This window comes from Heptranchias perlo, chromosome 10 (assembly GCF_035084215.1).
Source record: "Heptranchias perlo isolate sHepPer1 chromosome 10, sHepPer1.hap1, whole genome shotgun sequence".
In the NCBI taxonomy this organism is placed as follows: domain Eukaryota; kingdom Metazoa; phylum Chordata; class Chondrichthyes; order Hexanchiformes; family Hexanchidae; genus Heptranchias; species Heptranchias perlo.
Genome location: NC_090334.1, coordinates 48,984,187 through 49,007,063, shown reverse-complemented (window position 1 = coordinate 49,007,063; position 22,877 = coordinate 48,984,187). Strand labels below are relative to the sequence as shown.

The 22,877-nt window shown below is 42.4% G+C and overlaps 2 protein-coding genes across 2 annotated transcripts in view; one reads left to right on the top strand and one right to left on the bottom strand.

Moving 5' to 3' along the window:
• Positions 1-22,877, bottom strand: part of LOC137326514 (neuroblast differentiation-associated protein AHNAK-like) — an 84,866-nt gene that overhangs the window by 3,253 nt on the left and 58,736 nt on the right. Inside the window, exon 7 of the mRNA XM_067991667.1 lies at positions 573-21,666. Within this exon, the coding sequence (XP_067847768.1) occupies positions 573-21,666 (21,094 nt within the window). The remainder of the gene's footprint in view (positions 1-572; positions 21,667-22,877) is intronic.
• LOC137326515 (5'-3' exonuclease PLD3) overlaps positions 1-22,877 on the top strand; it is a 117,246-nt gene that overhangs the window by 73,943 nt on the left and 20,426 nt on the right. The gene's annotated exons all lie outside the window — the stretch shown is intronic.

Here is a 22,877-nt window from a genome sequence, read left to right as displayed (position 1 = left end):
ATTTCCTGTTTCTTTAGTATCTATAATAATAGCCAACAACGGTGATTGGATATTAAATTCTGAACTTTTCATGCACACTTTCCTCATACCATATGATGCTCTTTCCTTCAAATTACTATCATGTTAAATTCATATCAAAATCACCTACGCTAAATCATTTGCCATTCATTCCAAAGCTAAGCATTTCCAAATTAATGTCAGTTTTACCACTATTTAATTTGCTATCTAATTTTGATCCATTACCAAATGGAGCACAGTTATGGGATAAGATATCTTTCTGAACATCTGGGAGGTGAAATTGGTCTTTGGCAATAGCGCAAAATGGGCGATAACGAACTGGCAGCCTGTTTTACACCCCATCGCTTTTATTTTCCATTGAATTCAACGGAAAAGAAAATTTGGGCGGGCCTATTTGCTATCGCCCATTTTGTGCTATCGCCAAAGACCAATTTCATCTCCCAGATGTGTTAGCTCCAATATTTCAAACTGAGCCACTTGTATCGTGCGGCTAAACATTTTTCCTGCTACACTCCCAACTTTTACTTCAAATGCCATTACATCAATTTCAGTACCTGGTTCTTTTGTCACAGCCTTGGCAACATCAGGATCTTGAGACAATGAAATATCTTTGTCTGTTGTTTTCATGCCGAAGTCCACATCAGGAAACATAAATTTAGAAAGGGAAACTCCAAAAGATGATACTTCCACCTCTGGCATTTTCAAATTAGGATCTGCATCTCCCTCCTTAGTATCCACTGAATCAGCACCCATATTTAATCTTGATGCATGGATGACCCTCTCTGGACTTCTGAAGTCCACTGATAGATCAGGTACTTTCACATCAAATTCAGGCTTCGACTGGCTTGCATCAACATCAACACCAGCCTCCAGTGTTAATGGTTTTTGTATGTTGGACATTTTCACGTTGGCATCAGGGCCTTGCAGTTCAATATCCCCAACATTGAGATCACCAACCAACTTCCCAGGTTTCGTTTTTACTTCAGTCACTTTCACACCAACATTGCCTTCAGTTAGATAGCTGGGAGCTTTCGTCAGGCTGATATCAACATCAAGATTGGGGAACTTCATGTCAGAACCAGAAAATCCAAACTTTGGCCCTTCCATTTTTGGCATTTTAATTTTACTTCCTTCTCCTGTGTCAGGCACCTTCACATCTACTTCACATTCTGGCACTCCTACATCAATCGTTAGACCCTTAATGTCCAATTCAGGTTCTACAAGTGAAATATCCACATCTGGCTTCTTCATGCTGACATCCACATCAGGACCTTTGAATTTTGGAAGAGAAATTCCAAATGATGGCATTTTCACAGTTGGCATTTTAAACTTACCACCAGCACCCTTCAGCTTCTGGTCTGCTGAACCAACATCCATATCTGTTGTGGGGGCATGGAAGTCAGCTGCTGGACCTTTGATGTCCACTGACAGTCCAGAAGCTGCTACTTCAACTTCAGGCTTAGACAAGGCTGTATCAACATCAATTTTCCCTTCCACCGTTGGAATAGGAATATCTATTGATGGCTTCTTTATGTTGGGCATTTTTAGACTGGAATCAAGGCCATCCAGCTCCATGGCCGCAACACTGAGATCACCTTCCAACTTGCCTGGTTTTATGTCTACTGCTGGCACTTTCACATCCACATCAGCTTTTGGTAGAGATATGTCAACTTTGGGCAGGCTGGCATCAAGGTTTACTTTGGGAGCTTTTATGTCAGGTGCAGAAAATCCAAATTTCGGCCCTTTAAATTTGGGCATTTTAATTTTTCCTTCTCCTCCTTCAATGTCTACATCAGGTATCTGCACGTCGACTTCACATTCTGGTACTCCTACATCAATCTTTGGGCCTTTAATATCCACTTCAGGTTTTGCAAGTAAAATATCCACATCTGGCTTCTTCATACTGACGTCCACTTCAGGACCTTTGAATTTTGGAAGTGAAACGCCAAAGGATGGCATTTTCATGGTTGGCATTTTAAATTTACCACCATCACCTTTCACTTTCAGGTCTGCTGACCCAACATCCACATCTATTGTTGGGACATGGATGTCAGTCACTGGACCTTTGACGTCCACTGACAGTCTAGGAGCTGCTACATCAAACTCAGGCTTAGACAAGGCTGTATCAACATCAATTTTCCTTTTCACAGCTGGAATAGGAATATCTATTGATGGCATTTTTATCTTGGACATTTTTGGACTGGCATCAGGGCCTTCCACCTCAATGGGCCCAACACTGAGATCACCTTCCAACTTGCCTGGTTTTATGTCTACTGCTGGCACTTTCACATCCACATCAGCTTTTGGTAGAGAGATGTCAACTTTGGGCAGGCTGGCATCAATGTTCATTTTGGGAGCTTTTATATCGGGTGCAGAAAATCCAAATTTCGGCCCTTTAAATTTGGGAATTTTAATTTTTCCTCCGCCACCTCCAATGCCCACATCAGGTTTCTCAATATCGACTTCACATTTGGGTGTTCCCTCATCGATCTTTGGGCCTTTAACATCCACATCAGGTTTTGCAAGTGCAGTATCCACATCTGGCTTCTTCATGCTGACGTCCACTTCAGAACCTTTGAATTTTGGAAGTGAAAATCCAAAGGATGGCATTTTCATGGTTGGCATTTTAAACTTACCACCAGCACCTTTCACCTTCAGGTCTGCTGAACCAACATCCACATCTATTGTTGGGTCATGGATGTCAGTCGCTGGAGCTTTGATGCCCACTGACAGTGCAGGAGCTCCTACATCAAACTCAGGCCTAGACAAGGCTGTATCAACATCAATTTTCCCTTCCACCATTGGAATAGGAATACTTACTGATGGCTTTTTTATTGTGGGCATTTTTAGACTGGCATCAGGGCCTTCCAGCTCCGTGGCCGCAACACTGAGCTCACCTTCCAACTTGCCTGGTTTTATGTCTACTGCTGGCACTTTCACATCCACGTCAGCTTTTGGTAGAGAGATATCAACCTTGGATAGGCTGGCATCAAGATTCATTTTAGGAGCTTTTATGTCACGTGCAGAAAATCCAAATTTTGGAACTTGAAATTTGGACAATTTAATTTTTCCTTCGCCTCCATCAATGTCTGCATCAGGAATCTTCACATCGACTTCACATTCTGGTGCTCCTAAATCAACCTTTGGGCCTTTAATATCCACATCTGGTTTTGCAAGTGAAATAGCTGCATCTGGCTTCTGCATGCTGACGTCCACTTCAGAACCTTTGAATTTTGGTAGCGAAATGCCAAACGATGGCAATTTCATGGTTGGCATTTTAAACTTACTACCATCACCTTTTACCTTCAGGTCTGCTGAACCAACATCCGCATCTATTGTTCGGACATGGATGTCAGTCACTGGACTTTTGATGTCCACTGACAGTCCAGGAGCTGCGACATCAAACTCAGACTTAGACAACGCTGGATCAACATCAATTTTCCCTTTCACCGTTGGAATGGGAATATCTATTGATGGCTTTTTAATCTTGGGCATTTTTAGACTGGCATCAGGACCTTCCAGCACAACGGCCCCAACTCTGAGTTCACTTTCCAACTTGCCTGGTTTTACGTCTACAGCTGGCACTTTTACATTCACATCAGCTTTTGGTAGAGAGATGTCAACTTTGGGCAGGCTGGCAACAAGTTCCATTTCGGGAGCGTTTATGTCAGGTGCAGAAAATTTCGGACCCTTAAATTGGGACATTTTAATTTTTCCTCCTCCTCCATCAATGTCTACATCAGGTATCTCAATATCAACATCACATTCTGGTGCCCCTACATCAATCTTTGGGCCTTTAATAACCACGTCAGGTTTTGGAAGTAAAATTTCCACATCTGGCTTCTTCATGCTGATGTCCACTTCAGGACCTTTGAATTTGGGAAGTGAAATTCCAAATGATGGCATTTTCATGGTTGGTATTTTAAACTTACCACCATCAACTTTCACCTTCAGGTCTGCTGAACCAACATCCACATCTGTTGTTGGGACATTTATGTCAGTCGCTGGAACTTTGATGTCCACTGACAGTCCAGGAGCTGCTACATCAAACTCAGGCTTAGACAAGGCTGTATCAGCATCAATTTTCCCTTTCACCATTGGAATAGGAATATCGAGTGATGGCTTTTTTATCTTGGGCATTGTTAGACTGGCATCAGGGCCTTCCAGCTCAATGGACCCAACGCTAAGATCACCTTCTAACTTACCTGGTTCTATGTCTACTCCTCGCACTTTCACATCCACATCAGCTTTTGGTAGAGAGATGTCAACTTTGGGCAGGCTGGCATCAAGTTTCATTTTGGGAGATTTTATGTCAGGGGCAGAAAATCCAAATTTCAGCGCTTTAAATTTGGGAATTTTAATTTTTCCTCCCCCTCCATCAATGTCTACATCAGGCATTTCCACATCGACTTCACATTCTGGTGCCGCTACATCAATCTTTCGGCCTTTAATATCCACGTCAGGTTTTGCAAGTGAAATATCCACATCTGGCTTCTTCATGCTGACGTCCACTTCAGGACCTTTGAATTTTGGAAGTGAAACTCCAAACGATGGTATTTTCATGGTTGGCATTTTAAACTTACCACCAGCACCTTTCACCTTCAGGTCTGCTGAACCCACATCCACATCTATTGTTGGGACATGGATGTCAGTCGCTGGACCTTTGATGTCCACTGACAGTCCAGGAGCTGCTACATCAAACTCAGACTTGGGTAAGGCTGTATCAACATCAATTTCCCCTTTCACCATTGGAATAGGAACATCTATTGATGGCTTTTTCAACTTGGGCAGATTTAGATGGGCATCAGGGCCTTCCAGCTCAATGGTCCCAACACTGAGTTCACCTTCCAACTTGCCCGGTTTTATGTCTACTGCTGGCACTTTAACATCCACATCAGCTTTTGGTAGAGAGATGTCAACTTTGGGCAGGCTGGCATCAAGGTTTATTTTGGGAGCTTTTATGTCAGGGGCAGAAAATCCAAATTTCGTCCCTTTAAATTTGGGCATTTTAATTTTTCCTCCCTCTCCATCAACGTCTACATCAGGTATCTCCACATCGACTTCACATTCTGGTGCCGCTACATCAATCTTCGGGCCTTTAATATCAATGTCTGGTTCTGGAAGTGAAATATCCACATCTGGCTTCTTCATGCTGATGTCCACTTCAGGACCTTTGAATTTTGGAAGTGAAACCCCAAACGATGGCAATTTCATTGTTGGCATTTTAAACTTACCACCATCACCTTTCACCTTCAGGTCTGCTGAACCAACATCCACATCTATTGTGGGGGCATGAATATCAGTTGCTGGAGTTTTGATGTCCACTGACAGTCCAGGAGCTGCCACGTCAAACTCAGGCTCAGACAAGGCTGTAGCAACATCAATTTTCCCTTTCACCGTTGAAACAAGAATATCTACTGATGGCTTTTTTATCGTGGGCATTTTTAGATTGGCATCAGGGCCTTCCAGCTCAATGGTCCCAACACTGAGATCACCTTCCAACTTGCCTGGTTTTATGCCTGCTGCTGGCACTTCAACATCCACATCAGCTTTTGGTGGAGAGATGTCAACTTTGGGCAGGCTGGCATCAAGTTTCATTTTGGGAGCTTTTATGTCAGGTGCAGAAAATCCAAATTTTGGCCCTTTAAATGTGGGCATTTTAATTTTTCCTCCCTCTCCATCAACGTCTACATCAGGCATTTCCACATCGACTTCACATTCTGGTGCCGCTATATCAATCTTTCGGCCTTTAATATCCACGTCAGGTTTTGCAAGTGAAATACCCACATCTGGCTTTTTCATGCTGACGTCCACTTCGGGACCTTTGAATTTTGGAAGTGAAACTCCAAACGATGGTATTTTCATGGTTGGCATTTTAAACTTACCACCAGCACCTTTCACCTTCAGGTCTGCTGAACCCACATCCACATCTATTGTTGGGACATGGATGTCAGTCGCTGGACCTTTGATGTCCACTGACAGTCCAGGAGCTGCTACATCAAACTCAGACTTGGGTAAGGCTGTCTCAACATCAATTTCCCCTTTCACCATTGGAATAGGAACATCTATTGATGGCTTTTTCAACTTGGGCATTTTTAGATGGGCATCAGGGCCTTCCAGCTCAAAAGTCCCAACACTGAGTTCACCTTCCAACTTGCCCGGTTTTATGTCTACTGCTGGCACTTTAACATCCACATCAGCTTTTGGTAGAGAGATGTCAACTTTGGGCAGGCTGGCATCAAGGTTTATTTTGGGAGCTTTTATGTCAGGGGCAGAAAATCCAAATTTCGTCCCTTTAAATTTGGGCATTTTAATTTTTCCTCCCTCTCCATCAACGTCTACATCAGGTATCTCCACATCGACTTCACATTCTGGTGCCGCTACATCAATCTTTGGGCCTTTAATATCCATGTCAGGTTTTGCAAGTGAAATATCCACATCTGGCTTCTTCATGCTGATGTCCACTTCAGGACCTTTGAATTTTGGAAGTGAAACCCCAAACGATGGCAATTTCATGGTTGGCATTTTAAACTTACTACCCGCACCTTTCACCTTCAGGTCTGCTGAACCCACATCCACATCTATTGTTGGGACATGGGTGTCAGTCAGTGGTCTTTTCATGTCCACTGACAGTCCAGGAGCTGATACATCAAACTCAGGCTTAGATAAGGCTGTATCAACATCAATTTTCCCCTTCACCATTGGAATGGAAATATCTATTGATGGCTTTTTTATCTTGGGCATTTTTAGACTGGCATCAGGGCCTTCCAACTCAATGACCCCAACACTGAGATCACCTTCCAACTTGCCTGATTTTATGTCCACTGCTGGCAATTTCACATCCACATCTGGTTTCGGTAGAGAGATGTCATCTTTGGGCAGGCTGGCATCAAGTTGGATTTGGGGAACTTTCATATCGGGTGCAGAAAATCCAAATTTTGGACCTTTAAATTTGGGCATTTTAATTTTTCCTCCGCTTCCATCAATGTCTACATCAGGTATTTCCACATCGACTCTGCATTCTGGTGCTCCTACATCAATCTTAGGATCTTTAATATCTACGTTTGGTTTTGCAAGTGAAATATCCACATCTGGCTTCTTCATGCTGACGTCCAATTCAGGACCTTTGAATTTTGGAAGTGAAACTCCAAACGATGGCATTTTCATGGTAGGCATTTTAAACTTACTACCCGCACCTTTCACCTTTGGGTATGCTGAACCAACATCCACATCTATTGTAGGGACATGGATGTCAGTCGCTGGTCTTTTCATGTCCACTGACAGTCCAGGAGCTGCTACGTCAAACTCAGGCTTTGACAAGGCTGTACCAACATCAGTTTTCCCATTCAATGTTGGAATAGGAATATCTATTGATGGCTTTTTCACCTTGGGCAATTTTAGACTCGCATCAGGGCCTTCCACTTCAATCGCCCCAACACTGAGATCACCTTCCAACTTGCCTGGTTTTATGTCGACTGCTGGCACTTTCACATCCACATTAACTTTTGGTAGAGAGATATCAACTTTGGGCAGGTTGGCATCAAGTTTCATTTTGGGAGTTTTTATGTCGGGTGCAGAAAATCCAAATTTCGGCCCTTTAACTTTGGGCATTTTGATTTTTCCTCCGCCTCCATCAATGTCGACATCAGGTATCTCAACGTCGACTTCACATTCTGGTGCTCCCACATCAATCTTAGGGCCTTTTATATCCACATCAGGTTTTGCAAGTGAAATATCCACATCTGGCTTCTTCATGCTGAGGTCCACTTCAGGACCTTTGAATTTTGGAAGTGAAACTCCAAATGATGGCATTTTCATGGTTGGCATTTTAAACTTACCACCATCACGTTTCACCTTCAGGTCCGCTGAATGAACATCTGCCTCCATTGTTGGGATATGGATGTCAGTCGCTGGACCTTTGATGTCCACTGACAGTCCAGGGGCTGATACGTCAAACTCAGGTGCAGAAAAGGCTGTATCAACATCAATTTTCCCTTTCACCATTGGAATAGGAATATCTATTGATGGCTTTTTTATCTTGGGCATTTGTAGACTGGCATCAGGGCCTTCCAGCTCAATGGCCCCAACACTGAGTTCACCTTCCAACTTGCCTGGTTTTATGTCTACTGCTGGCACTTTCACATCCACATCAGATTTTGGTAGAGAGATGTCAACTTTGGGCAGGCTGGCATCAAGGTTTATTTGCGGAACTTTTATATCGGGTGTAGAAAAGCCAAATTTTGGCCCTTTAAAATTGGGCATTTTAATTTTTCCTCCCACTCCATCAATGTCTACAGCAGGTATCTCCACATTGACTTCACATTCAGGTGCTTGTACATCAATCTTTGTGCCTTTAATATCCACTTCAGGTTTTGCAAGTGAAATATCCACATCCGGTTCCTTCATGCTAACGTCCACTTCAGGACCTTTGAGTTTTGGAAGTGAAACTCCAAAGGATGGCATTTTCATAGTTGGCATTTTAAACTTACCACCAGCACCTTTCACCTTCAGGCCTGCTGAACCCACATCCACATCTGTTGTTGGGACATTTATGTCAGTCGCTGGACCTTTGATGTCCACTGACAGACCAGGAGCTGCTACATCAAACTCAGGCTCAGACAACGCTGTGTCAACATCAATTTTCCCTTTCACCATTGGAATAGGAAGATCTATTGATGGCATTTTTATCTTGGGCATTTTTAGACTGGCATCAGTGCCTTCCAGCTCAACGGCCCCAACAATGAGTTCACCTTCCAACTTGCCTGGTTTTATGTCTACTGCTGGCACTTTCACATCCACATCAGCTTTTGGTAGAGAGATGTTAGCCTTGGGAAGGCTGGCATCAAGTTTCATTTTGGGAGGTTTTATGTCAGGTGCAGAAAATCCAAATTTCGGCCCTTTAAATTTGGGCATTTTAATTTTACCTCCGCCTCCACCAATGTCTACATCAGGTATCTCCACATCGACTTCACATTCTGGAGCTCCTACTTCAATCTTCGGGCCTTTAATATCAATGTCTGGTTCTGGAAGTGAAATATCTGGCTTCTTCATGCTGAGGTCCACTTCAGGACCTTTGAATTTTGGAAGTGAAACTCCAAAGGATGGCATTTTCATGGTTGGCATTTTAAACTTACCACCATCACCTTTCACCTTCAGGTCCGCTGAATGAACATCCACATCTATTGTTGGGACATGGATGTCAGTTGCTGGACCTTTGATGTCCACTGACAATCCAGGAGCTGCTACATCAAACTCAGGCTTAGACAACGCTGTATCAACATCAATTTTCCCTTTCATGGTTGGAATGGGAATATCTACTGATGGCTTTTTTATCTTGGACATTTTTAGACTGGCATCAGGGCCTTCCAGCTCATTTGCCCCAACACTGAGATCACCTTCCAACTTGCCTGGTTTTATGTCTACTGCTGGCACTTTCACATCTACATTAACTTTTGGTAGAGAGATGTCAACTTTGGGCAGGCTGGCATCAAGTTTCATTTTGGGAGTTTTTATGTCGGGTGCAGAAAATCCAAATTTTGGCCCTTTAACTTTGGGCATTTTGATTTTTCCTCCCCCTCCATCAATGTCGACATCAGGTATCTCCACATCGACTTCACATTCTGGTGTTCCTACATCAATGTTAGGGCCTTTAATATCCACATCAGGTTTTGCAAGTGAAATATCCACATCTGGCTTCTTCATGCTGATGTCCACTTCAGGACCTTTGAATTTTGGAAATGAAACTCCAAAAGATGGCAATTTAATGGTTGGCATTTTAAACTTACCACCATCACGTTTCACCTTCAGGTCCGCTGAATGAAAATCTGCCTCTATTGTTGGGATATGGATGTTAGTCGCTGGACCTTTGATGTCCACTGACAGTCCAGGAGCTGCTACATCAAACTCAGGCTTAGACAACGCTGTGTCAACATCAATTTTCCCTTTCACCATTGGAATAGGAAGATCTATTGATGGCATTTTTATCTTGGGCATTTTTAGACTGGCATCAGCGCCTTCCACCTCCACAGCCCCAACACTGAGTTCACCTTCCAACTTGCCTGGTTTTATGTCTACTGCTGGCACTTTCACATCCACATCAGCTTTTGGTACAGAGATGTCAACTTTGGTGAGGCTGGCATCAAGGTTTATTTGCGGAGCTTTTATATCGGGTGTAGAAATGCCAAATTTCGGCCCTTTAAATTTGGGCATTTTAATTTTTCCTCCCCGTCCATCAATGTCTACAGCAGGTATCTCCACATCGACTTCACATTCTGGGGCTCGTATGTCAATCTTTGGCCCTTTCATATCCGCTTCAGGTTTTGCAAGTGAAATATCCACATCTGGCTCCTTCATGCTAACGTCCACTTCAGGACGTTTGAGTTTTGGAAGTGAAACTCCAAAGGATGGCATTTTCATGGTTGGCATTTTAAACTTGCCACCATCACCTTTCACCTTCAGGTCTGCTGAACCCACATCCACATCTATTGTTGGGACATTTATGTCAGTCGCTGGACCTTTGATGTCCACTGACAGTCCAGGAGCTGCTACATCAAACTCAGGCTTCGACAACGCTGTGTCAACATCAATTTTCCCTTTCACCATTGGAATAGGAAGATCTATTGATGGCATTTTTATCTTGGGCATTTTTAGACTGGCATCCGGACCTTCCACCTCCACAGCCCCAACACTGAGTTCACCTTCCAACTTGCCTGGTTTTATGTCTACTGCTGGCACTTTCACATCCACATCAGCTTTTGGTAGAGAGATGTCAGCCTTGGGAAGGCTGGCATCAAGTTTCATTTTGGGAGGTTTTATGTCAGGTGCAGAAAATCCAAATTTTGGCCCTTTAAATTTGGGCATTTTAATTTTACCTCCGCCTCCACCAATGTCTACATCAGGTATCTCCACATCGACTTCACATTCTGGTGCTCCTACATCAATCTTCGGGCCTTTAATATCAATGTCTGGTTCTGGAAGTGAAATATCCATATCTGGCTTCTTCATGCTGAGGTCCACTTCAGGACCTTTAAATTTTGGAAGTGAAACTCCAAAGGATGGCATTTTCATGGTTGGCATTTTAAACTTACCACCAGCACCTTTCACCTTCAGGTCTGCTGAACCCACATCCGCATCTATTGTTGGGAAATTTATGTCAGTCGCTGGACCTTTGATGTCCACTGACAGTCCAGGAGCTGCTACATCAAACTCAGGCTTCGACAACGCTGTGTCAACATCAATTTTCCCTTTCACCATTGGAATAGGAAGATCTATTGATGGCATTTTTATCTTGGGCATTTTTAGACTGGCATCCGGACCTTCCACCTCCACAGCCCCAACACTGAGTTCACCTTCCAACTTGCCTGGTTTTATGTCTACTGCTGGCACTTTCACATCCACATCAGCTTTTGGTAGAGAGATGTTAGCCTTGGGAAGGCTGGCATCAAGTTTCATTTTGGGAGGTTTTATATCAGGTGCAGAAAATCCAAATTTCGGCCCTTTAAATTTGGGCATTTTAATTTTACCTCCGCCTCCATCAATGTCTACATCAGGTATCTCCACATCGACTTCACATTCTGGAGCTCCTACTTCAATCTTCGGGCCTTTAATATCAATGTCTGGTTCTGGAAGTGAAATATCCATATCTGGCTTCTTCATGCTGAGGTCCACTTCAGGACCTTTAAATTTTGGAAGTGAAACTCCAAAGGATGGCATTTTCATGGTTGGCATTTTAAACTTACCACCATCACCTTTCACCTTCAGGTCCGCTGAATGAACATCCACATCTATTGTTGGGACATGGATGTCAGTTGCTGGACCTTTGATGTCCACTGACAATCCAGGAGCTGATACATCAAACTCAGGCTTAGACAACGCTGTATCAACATCAATTTTCCCTTTCATGGTTGGAATGGGAATATCTACTGATGGCTTTTTTATCTTGGGCATTTTTAGACTGGCATCAGGGCCTTCCAGCTCATTTGCCCCAACACTGAGATCACCTTCCAACTTGCCTGGTTTTATGTCTACTGCTGGCACTTTCACATCCACATTAACTTTTGGTAGAGAGATGTCAACTTTGGGCAGGCTGGCATCAAGTTTCATTTTGGGAGTTTTTATGTCGGCTGCAGAAAATCCAAATTTTGGCCCTTTAACTTTGGGCATTTTGATTTTTCCTCCCCCTCCATCAATGTCGACATCAGGTATCTCCACGTCGACTTCACATTCTGGTGTTCCTACATCAATCTTAGGGCCTTTAATATCCACATCAGGTTTTGCAAGTGAAATATCCACATCTGGCTTCTTCATGCTGATGTCCACTTCAGGACCTTTGAATTTTGGAAATGAAACTCCAAAAGATGGCAATTTCATGGTTGGCATTTTAAACTTACCACCATCACGTTTCACCTTCAGGTCCGCTGAATGAACATCTGCCTCTATTGTTGGGATATGAATGTTAGTCGCTGGACCTTTGATGTCCACTGACAGTCCAGGAGCTGCTACATCAAACTCAGGCTTAGACAACGCTGTGTCAACATCAATTTTCCCTTTCACCTTTGGAATAGGAAGATCTATTGATGGCATTTTTATCTTGGGCATTTTTAGACTGGCATCAGCGCCTTCCACCTCCACAGCCCCAACACTGAGTTCACCTTCCAATTTGCCTGGTTTTATGTCTACTGCTGGCACTTTTACATCCACATCAGCTTTTGGTACAGAGATGTCAACTTTGGTGAGGCTGGCATCAAGGTTTATTTGCGGAACTTTTATATCGGGTGTAGAAATGCCAAATTTTGGCCCTTTAAATTTGGGCATTTTAATTTTTCCTCCCCGTCCATCAATGTCTACAGCAGGTATCTCCACATCGACTTCACATTCTGGGGCTCGTATGTCAATCTTTGGCCCTTTCATATCCGCTTCAGGTTTTGCAAGTGAAATATCCACATCTGGCTCCTTCATGCTAACGTCCACTTCAGGACGTTTGAGTTTTGGAAGTGAAACTCCAAAGGATGGCATTTTCATGGTTGGCATTTTAAACTTACCACCATCACCTTTCACCTTCAGGTCTGCTGAACCCACATCCACATCGATTGTTGGGACATTTATGTCAGTCGCTGGACCTTTGATGTCCACTCCAGGAGCTGCTACATCAAACTCAGGCTTAGACAACACTGTGTCAACATCAATTTTCCCTTTCACCATTGGAATAGGAAGATCTATTGATGGCATTTTTAACTTGGGCATTTTTAGACTGGCATCAGGACCATCCACCTCCACAGCCCCAACACTGAGTTCACCTTCCAACTTGCCTGGTTTTATGTCTACTGCTGGCACTTTCACATCCACATCAGCTTTTGGTAGAGAGATGTTAGCCTTGGGAAGGCTGGCATCAAGTTTCATTTTGGGAGGTTTTATATCAGGTGCAGAAAATCCAAATTTCGGCCCTTTAAATTTGGGCAATTTAATTTTACCTCCGCCTCCATCAATGTCTACATCAGGTATCTCCACATCGACTTCACATTCTGGAGCTCCTACTTCAATCTTCGGGCCTTTAATATCAATGTCTGGTTCTGGAAGTGAAATATCCATATCTGGCTTCTTCATGCTGAGGTCCACTTCAGGACCTTTGAATTTTGGAAGTGAAACTCCAAAGGATGGCATTTTCATGGTTGGCATTTTAAACTTACCACCATCACCTTTCACCTTCAGGTCCGCTGAATGAACTTCCACATCTATTGTTGGGATATGGATGTCAGTCGCTGGACCTTTGATGTCCACTGACAATCCAGGAGCTGCTACATCAAACTCAGGCTTAGACAACGCTGTGTCAACATCAATTTTCCCTTTCACCATTGGAATAGGAAGATCTATTGATGGCATTTTTATCTTGGGCATTTTTAGACTGGCATCAGGACCTTCCACCTCCACAGCCCCAACACTGAGTTCACCTTCCAACTTGCCTGGTTTTATGTCTACTGCTGGCACTTTCACATCCACATCAGCTTTTGGTAGAGAGATGTCAGCCTTGGGAAGGCTGGCATCAAGTTTCATTTTGGGAGGTTTTATGTCAGGTGCAGAAAATCCAAATTTTGGCCCTTTAAATTTGGGCATTTTAATTTTACCTCCGCCTCCACCAATGTCTACATCAGGTATCTCCACATCGACTTCACATTCTGGTGCTCCTACATCAATCTTCGGGCCTTTAATATCAATGTCTGGTTCTGGAAGTGAAATATCCATATCTGGCTTCTTCATGCTGAGGTCCACTTCAGGACCTTTAAATTTTGGAAGTGAAACTCCAAAGGATGGCATTTTCATGGTTGGCATTTTAAACTTACCACCATCACCTTTCACCTTCAGGTCCACTGAATGAACATCCACATCTATTGTTGGGACATGGATGTCAGTTGGTGGACCTTTGATGTCCACTGACAGTCCAGGAGCTGCTACATCAAACTCAGGCTTAGACAACGCTGTATCAACATCAATTTTCTCTTTCATGGTTGGAATGGGAATATCTACTGATGGCTTTTTTATCTTGGGCATTTTTAGACTGGCATCAGGGACTTCCAGCTCATTTGCCCCAACACTGAGATCACCTTCCAACTTGCCTGGTTTTATGTCTACTGCTGGCACTTTCACATCCACATTAACTTTTGGTACAGAGATGTCAACTTTGGGCAGGCTGGCATCAAGGTTTATTTGCGGAGCTTTTATATCGGGTGTCGAAAAGCCAAATTTCGGCCCTTTAAAATTGGGCATTTTAATTTTTCCTCCCCCTCCATCAATGTCTACAGCAGGTATCTCCACATCGACTTCACATTCTGGTGCTCGTATGTCAATCTTTGGCCCTTTCATATCCGCTTCAGGTTTTGCAAGTGAAATATCCACATCCGGTTCCTTCATGCTAACGTCCACTTCAGGACCTTTGAGTTTTGGAAGTGAAACTCCAAAGGATGGCATTTTCATGGTTGGCATTTTAAACTTACCACCATCACCTTTCACATTCAGGTCTGCTGAACCCACATCCGCATCTATTGTTGGGAAATTTATGTCAGTCGCTGGACCTTTGATGTCCACTGACAGTCCAGGAGCTGCGACATCAAACTCAGGCTTAGACAACACTGTGTCAACATCAATTTTCCCTTTCACCATTGGAATAGGAAGATCTATTGATGGCATTTTTATCTTGGGCATTTTTAGACTGGCATCAGGACCTTCCACCTCCACAGCCCCAACACTGAGTTCACCTTCCAACTTGCCTGGTTTTATGTCTACTGCTGGCACTTTCACATCCACATCAGCTTTTGGTAGAGAGATGTCAGCTTTGGGAAGGCTGGCATCAAGTTTCATTTTGGGAGGTTTTATGTCAGGTGCAGAAAATCCAAATTTCGGCCCTTTAAATTTGGGCATTTTAATTTTACCTCCGCCTCCACCAATGTCTACATCAGGTATCTCCACATCGACTTCACATTCTGGTGCTCCTACATCAATCTTCGGGCCTTTAATATCAATGTCTGGTTCTGGAAGTGAAATATCCATATCTGGCTTCTTCATGCTGAGGTCCACTTCAGGACCTTTAAATTTTGGAAATGAAACTCCGAAGGATGGCATTTTCATGGTTGGCATTTTAAACTTACCACCATCACCTTTCACCTTCAGGTCTGCTGAACCCACATCCGCATCTATTGTTGGGAAATTTATGTCAGTCGCTGGACCTTTGATGTCCACTGACAGTCCAGGAGCTGCGACATCAAACTCAGGCTTAGACAACGCTGCGTCAACATCAATTTTCCCTTTCACCATTGGAATAGGAAGATCTATTGATGGCATTTTTATCTTGGGCATTTTTAGACTGGCATCAGGACCTTCCACCTCCACAGCCCCAACACTGAGTTCACCTTCCAACTTGCCTGGTTTTATGTCTACTGCTGGCACTTTCACATCCACATCAGCTTTTGGTAGAGAGATGTTAGCCTTGGGAAGGCTGGCATCAAGTTTCATTTTGGGAGGTTTTATGTCAGGTGCAGGAAATCCAAATTTCGGCCCTTTAAATTTGGGCAGTTTACTTTTACCTCCGACTCCACCAATGTCTACATCAGGTATCTCCACATTGACTTCACATTCTGGTGCTCCTACATCAATCTTCGGGCCTTTAATATAAATGTCTGGTTCTGGAAGTGAAATATCCATATCTGGCTTCTTCATGCTGAGGTCCACTTCAGGACCTTTAAATTTTGGAAGTGAAACTCCGAAGGATGGCATTTTCATGGTTGGCATTTTAAACTTACCACCATCACATTTCACCTTCAGGTCCGCTGATTGAACATCCACATCTATTGTTGGGACATGGATGTCAGTCGCTGGACCTTTGATGTCCACTGACAGTCCAGGAGCTGCTACATCAAACTCAGGCTTCGACAACGCTGTGTCAACATCAATTTTCCCTTTCACCATTGGAATAGGAAGATCTATTGATGGCATTTTTATCTTGGGCATTTTTAGACTGGCATCAGGACCTTCCACCTCCACAGCCCCAACACTGAGTTCACCTTCCAACTTGCCTGGTTTTATGTCTACTGCTGGCACTTTCACATCCACATCAGCTTTTGGTAGAGAGATGTCAGCCTTGGGAAGGCTGGCATCAAGTTTCATTTTGGGAGGTTTTATGTCAGGTGCAGAAAATCCAAATTTTGGCCCTTTAAATTTGGGCATTTTAATTTTACCTCCGCCTCCACCAATGTCTACATCAGGTATCTCCACATCGACTTCACATTCTGGTGCTCCTACATCAATCTTCGGGCCTTTAATATCAATGTCTGGTTCTGGAAGTGAAATATCCATATCTGGCTTCTTCATGCTGAGGTCCACTTCAGGACCTTTAAATTTTGGAAGTGAAACTCCAAAGGATGGCATTTTCATGGTTGGCATTTTAAACTTACCACCATCACCTTTCACCTTCAGGTCTGCTGAACCCACATCCGCATCTATTGTTGGGAAATTTATGTCAGTCGCTGGACCTTTGATGTCCACTGACAGTCCAGGAGCTGCTACATCAAACTCAGGCTTCGACAACGCTGTGTCAACATCAATTTTCCCTTTCACCATTGGAATAGGAAGATCTATTGATGGCATTTTTATCTTGGGCATTTTTAGACTGGCATCCGGACCTTCCACCTCCACAGCCCCAACACTGAGTTCACCTTCCAACTTGCCTGGTTTTATGTCTACTGCTGGCACTTTCACATCCACATCAGCTTTTGGTAGAGAGATGTTAGCCTTGGGAAGGCTGGCATCAAGTTTCATTTTGGGAGGTTTTATGTCAGGTGCAGAAAATCCAAATTTCGGCCCTTTAAATTTGGGCAGTTTACTTTTACCTCCGACTCCACCAATGTCGACATCAGGTATCTCCACATTGACTTCACATTCTGGTGCTCCTACATCAATCTTCGGGCCTTCAATATAAATGTCTGGTTCTGGAAGTGAAATATCCATATCTGGCTTCTTCATGCTGAGGTCCACTTCAGGACCTTTGAATTTTGGAAGTGAAGCTCCAAAGGATGGCATTTTCATGGTTGGCATTTTAAACTTACCACCATCACCTTTCACCTTCAGGTCCGCTGATTGAACATCCACATCTATTGTTGGGACATGGATGTCAGTTGCTGGACCTTTGATGTCCACTGACAGTCCAGGAGCTGCTACATCAAACTCAGGCTTAGACAACGCTGTATCAACATCAATTTTCCCTTTCATGGTTGGAATGGGAATATCTACTGATGGCTTTTTTATCTTGGGCATTTTTAGACTGGCATCAGGGCCTTCCAGCTCATTTGCCCCAACACTGAGATCACCTTCCAACTTGCCTGGTTTTATGTCTACCGCTTGCTCTTTCACATCCACATCAGCTTTTGGCAGAGAGATGTCGGCCTTGGGAATGCTGGCATTGAGTTTCATTTTGGGAGTTTTTATGTCGGCTGCAGAAAATCCAAATTTCGGCCCTTTAAATTTGGGCATTTTAATTTTACCTCCGCCTCCACAAATGTCTACATCAGGTATCTCCACATCGACTTCACAATCTGGTGCTCCTACATCAATCTTCGGGCCTTTAATATCAATGTCTGGTTCTGGAAGTGAAATATCCATATCTGGCTTCTTTACGCTGACGTCCACTTCAGGACCTTTGAATTTTGGAAGTGAAACTCCAAAGGATGGCATTTTCATGGTTGGTATTTTAAACTTACCACCATCACCTTTCTCCTTCAGGTCTGCTGAACCAACATCCACATCTATTGTTGGGATATGGATCTCAGTCGTTGGACCTTTGATGTCCACTGACAGTCCAGGAGCTGCTACATCAAACTCAGGCTTAGACAAGGCTGTATCAACATCAATTTTCCCTTTCACCTTTGGATTAGGAAGGTCTATTGATGGCATTTTTATCTTGGGCATTTTTAGACTGGCATCGGGGCCTTCCAGCTCAACGGTCCCATCATTGAGTTCACCTTCCAACTTGCCTGGTTTTATGTCTACTGCTGGCACTTTCACATCCACATCTGCTTTTGGTAGAGTGATGTCAACTTTGGGCAGGCTGGTGTCGAGTTTCATTTTGGGAGGTTTTCTGTCAGATGCAGAAAATCCAAATTTCGGCCCTTTAGATTTGGGCAATTTAATTTTTCCTCCTCCCCCTTCAATGTCTACATCAGGTATCTGCACATCGACTTCACATTCTGGTGCTCCTACATCAATCTTTGGGCCTTTAATATCCACGTCAGGTTTTGCTTGTGAAATATCCACATCTGGCTTCTTCATGCTGACGTCCACTTCAGGACCTTTAAATTTTGGAAATGAAACTCCAAATTTTGGTATTTTCATGGTTGGCATTTTAAACTTACCACCATCACCTTTCACCTTCAGGTCCGCTGAATGAACATCCACATCTATTGTCGGGACATGGATGTCAGTTGCTGGACCTTTGATGTCCACTGACAGTCCAGGAGCTGCTACATCAAACTCAGGCTTAGACAACGCTGTATCAACATCAACTTTCCCTTTCACCGTTGGAATTGGAATATCTATTGATGGCTTTTTTATCTTGGGCATTTTTAGCTGGGCATCAGGACCTTCCACCTCAATGACCCCAACACTGAGATCACCTTCCAACTTGCCTGGTTTTATGTCTACTGCTGGCACTTTCACATCCACATCAGCTTTTGGTATAGAAATGTCAGCTTTGGGCAGACTGGCATCAAGTTTCATTTTGTGAGCTTTTATATCGGGTGCAGAAAATCCAAATTTTGGCCCTTTAAATTTGGGCATTTTAATTTTTCCTCCCCCTCCATCAACGTCTACATCAGGTATTTCCACGTCGACTTCACCTTCTGTTTGTGCGACGTCAATATTTGGGCCTTTAATATCCATGTCAAGTTTTGCAAGTGAAATATCCACATCTGGCTCTTTCATGGTGACGTCCACTTGAGGACCTTTGCATTTTGGAAATGAAACTCCAAATGATGGCATTTTCATGGTTGGCATTTTAAACATGCTACCATCACTTCTCACTTTTAGATCTGCTGAACCAACATCCACATCCATTGTTGGGACATGGATGTCAGTTGCTGGACCTTTGATGTCCACTGACAGTCCAGGAGTAGCTACACCAAACTCAGGCTTAGACAAGGCTGTATCAACATCAATTTTCCCTTTCACCGTTGGAATAGGAATATCTATTGATGGCTTTTTTATCTTGGGCATTTTTAGACTGGCATCAGGGCCTTCCAGCTCAATGTCCCCAACACTGAGATCACCTTCCAACTTGCCTGGGTTTATGTCTGCTGCTGGCATTTTCACATCCACATCTGTTTTTGGTGGAGAGGTGTCAACTTTGGGCAGGCTGGCATCAAATTTCATTTTGGGAGATTTTATGTCGGGTGCAGAAAATCCAGATTTCGGCCCTTTAAATTTGGCCAGTTTAATATTTCCTCCTCCTCCTTCAATGTCTACATCAGGTATCTCCACATTGACTTCACATTCTGGTACTCCAACATCAATCTCTGTGCCTTTAATATCCACATCAGGTTTTGCAAGTGAAATATCCACATCATGCTGCTTCATGCTGACGTCCACTTCAGGACCTTTGAATTTTGGAAATGAAACTCCAAATGATGGCATTTTCTTTGTTGGCATTTTAAATTTACCACCATCACCTTTCACCTTCAGGTCTGCTAACCCAACATCCACATCTAATGTTGGGACATTGATATCAGTCGCTGGACCTTTTATGTCTCCTGACAGTGCAGGAGCTGGTACATCAAACTCAGGCTTAGACAAGGCTGTATCAACATCAGTTTTCCCTTTCACTGTTGGAGTAGGAATATCTGTTGATGGCTTTTTTATTTTGGGCATTTTTAGACTGGCATCAGGGCCTTCCAGCTCAATGGCCCCAACACTGAGTACATCTTCCAACTTGCCTGGTTTTATCTCTACTGCTGACCCTTTCACATCCACATCGGTGCTTGGTAGCGAGACGTCAACTTTCATTAAGCTGACATCAATTGCAAGTTTAGAAGATTTTGGGTAAGTTCCAGCAGTTTTATCTTTGGGCTCTTTCATTTTGGGCTTTTTTATTTTTCCTTGCATATCAGTCTTGGGTTTCTTGTTTCGTGTTTCACATTTTGGAAGTGAAATGTCAGTAATTTGCTTGTTGATGCTTGCTTCATGATCCTCATGTAATAGTAATGTAACATCAGATTTTACATCTGTGATACTAACTTCTTTTTGGGAGACACCTTGTTGTGATGTAGTTGTTTTCACATGTTCGCTACCCATTTGTGACTTAAGTTTTGACATTCCACCACTTGTTTTTAATTTCTTTTCAGAATCTGTAATCTGAATAGCTGGTATTGTGTCACTGTGTGTATTTGAACATTCAATTTCAATTTTTTGGTGTTCCACATTTGCATCTGATGTTTGAAAATATGTTCCGTCCTCTGGTAATTTGGTTGCAGTATCAAATGTGGGCAGAATTGGTTCTGAAAGTACAAATTTAGCTATTTTGAGTTTTGGCATTTTGAATTTGGATTCAATGTTGGTATTGTCCCCAGCCATTTCATGACTTTGATTCTCCAGCTTTGGTTCAGATTGTTTTATTGTTGTTATTGTGGTGTCATTTGTTTTTTGTGGTGTACTATCTGCACTTATTGTATCATATTTCAAAGTGGAGGAATCCATGGTACCTGTCGAAAGTTCTTGTTTTTCATCCTCAGAGGCTTCTGTTTTCCCTATTTTTATTCCTCTTGCACCAATATGTGGAAGTTTTATTTTTCTTCTTCGTTTTTTCACTTTTTGTGGGGTTTCTGCTGTTTTTAAATGGGATTCTATATCTGTGCTTGTTGCAGTTATGTCATGTTGATCACGTTCTTCTGTTTCTGATAAGCTGTGAGATCTGTCCAGTTTGTATGTCTTTGTTTTTTTGAAAGCTGGAAACTTGGGGCAAGTAAAGGTTACATCAGGTACTTCCGCCAACTTTGACCTCCCCTTCTGAGTAGTTTCTTTCATTTGTGTTTCTGTTTGTGTGTTAATTTCATCAGAAGCATCTCTTGTTTTTGTTTTATTTCTATACAGTTTCATAAAAAAATCTTCTTCCGCTCCCTAAGAGAAGATATGTACTGTTATTTTATCAGTTTTTGTATGGATGAAATTCACCAATATAGATAGATACATAGATATAGATAGATACATACATACATGCATACATACATAGACAGAGTACATAGATAGCGAGATAGATATATAGATACATACTTAGATACACAGATAGATAGATAGATGGAGAGATAGAGGATAGATCGATAGAAAGAGAAAAACATGGATGGATAGCGAGAGAGATAGAGAAATATATAGATACATACATAAGTAGATAGATACATTGATAGAGAGATACATACATAAATAGATAGAGAGATATAGATAGAGAGATACATAGATAGTTAGAGAGATATATAGATTCATAGATAGATACACAGATAGATAGATAGATACATAGATCGAAAGATAGGTAGATACATAGATAGATAGCTGCACAGATAGATACATAGATAGAGAGGTAAATGGATACAAACATAGATAGATACATAGATAGATAGATACATAGAGAGATAGATAGAAAGAGAAATATATAGACAGATAGCATAATATATATAAATAGATAGATACATAGATAGAGAGATAGATCGATAGATATATAGAGTGATAGATACATAGATAGATACATAGAGAGATAGAAAGAGAAATATATAGACAGATAGCATAATATATATAAATAGATAGATAGATACATAGATAGAGAGATAGATCGATAGATATATAGATCGATGGATACATAGATAATTAGAGAGCTAAATAGGTAGATACAGAGATCGAGGGAAAAGCAGATAGATAGATATGTAGAGAGAGAGGTTGATAGATACATAGATAGAGAGAGAGATAGATAGATACATAGATCCACAGATAGATAGATAGATACATAGATAGAGAGAGATAGATTAATAGATACATAGACATAGAGAGAGAGATAGATAGAGAGATACATAGATAGATAGATGGAGAGATAGATAGATAGAGGATAGATCGACTGAAAGAGAAATACATACATAGATAGCGTGAGAGATAGAGAAATATATAGATAGATACGTACATAGATAGATAGATACATAGATAGGGAGATAGATATATAGATAGAGAGAGATATATAGATAGAGAGATACATAGATAGATAGTTAGAGAGATACATAGATTCATAGATAGATACACAGATAGATAGATAGATAGAGAGCTACACAGATAGACACATAGACAGAGAG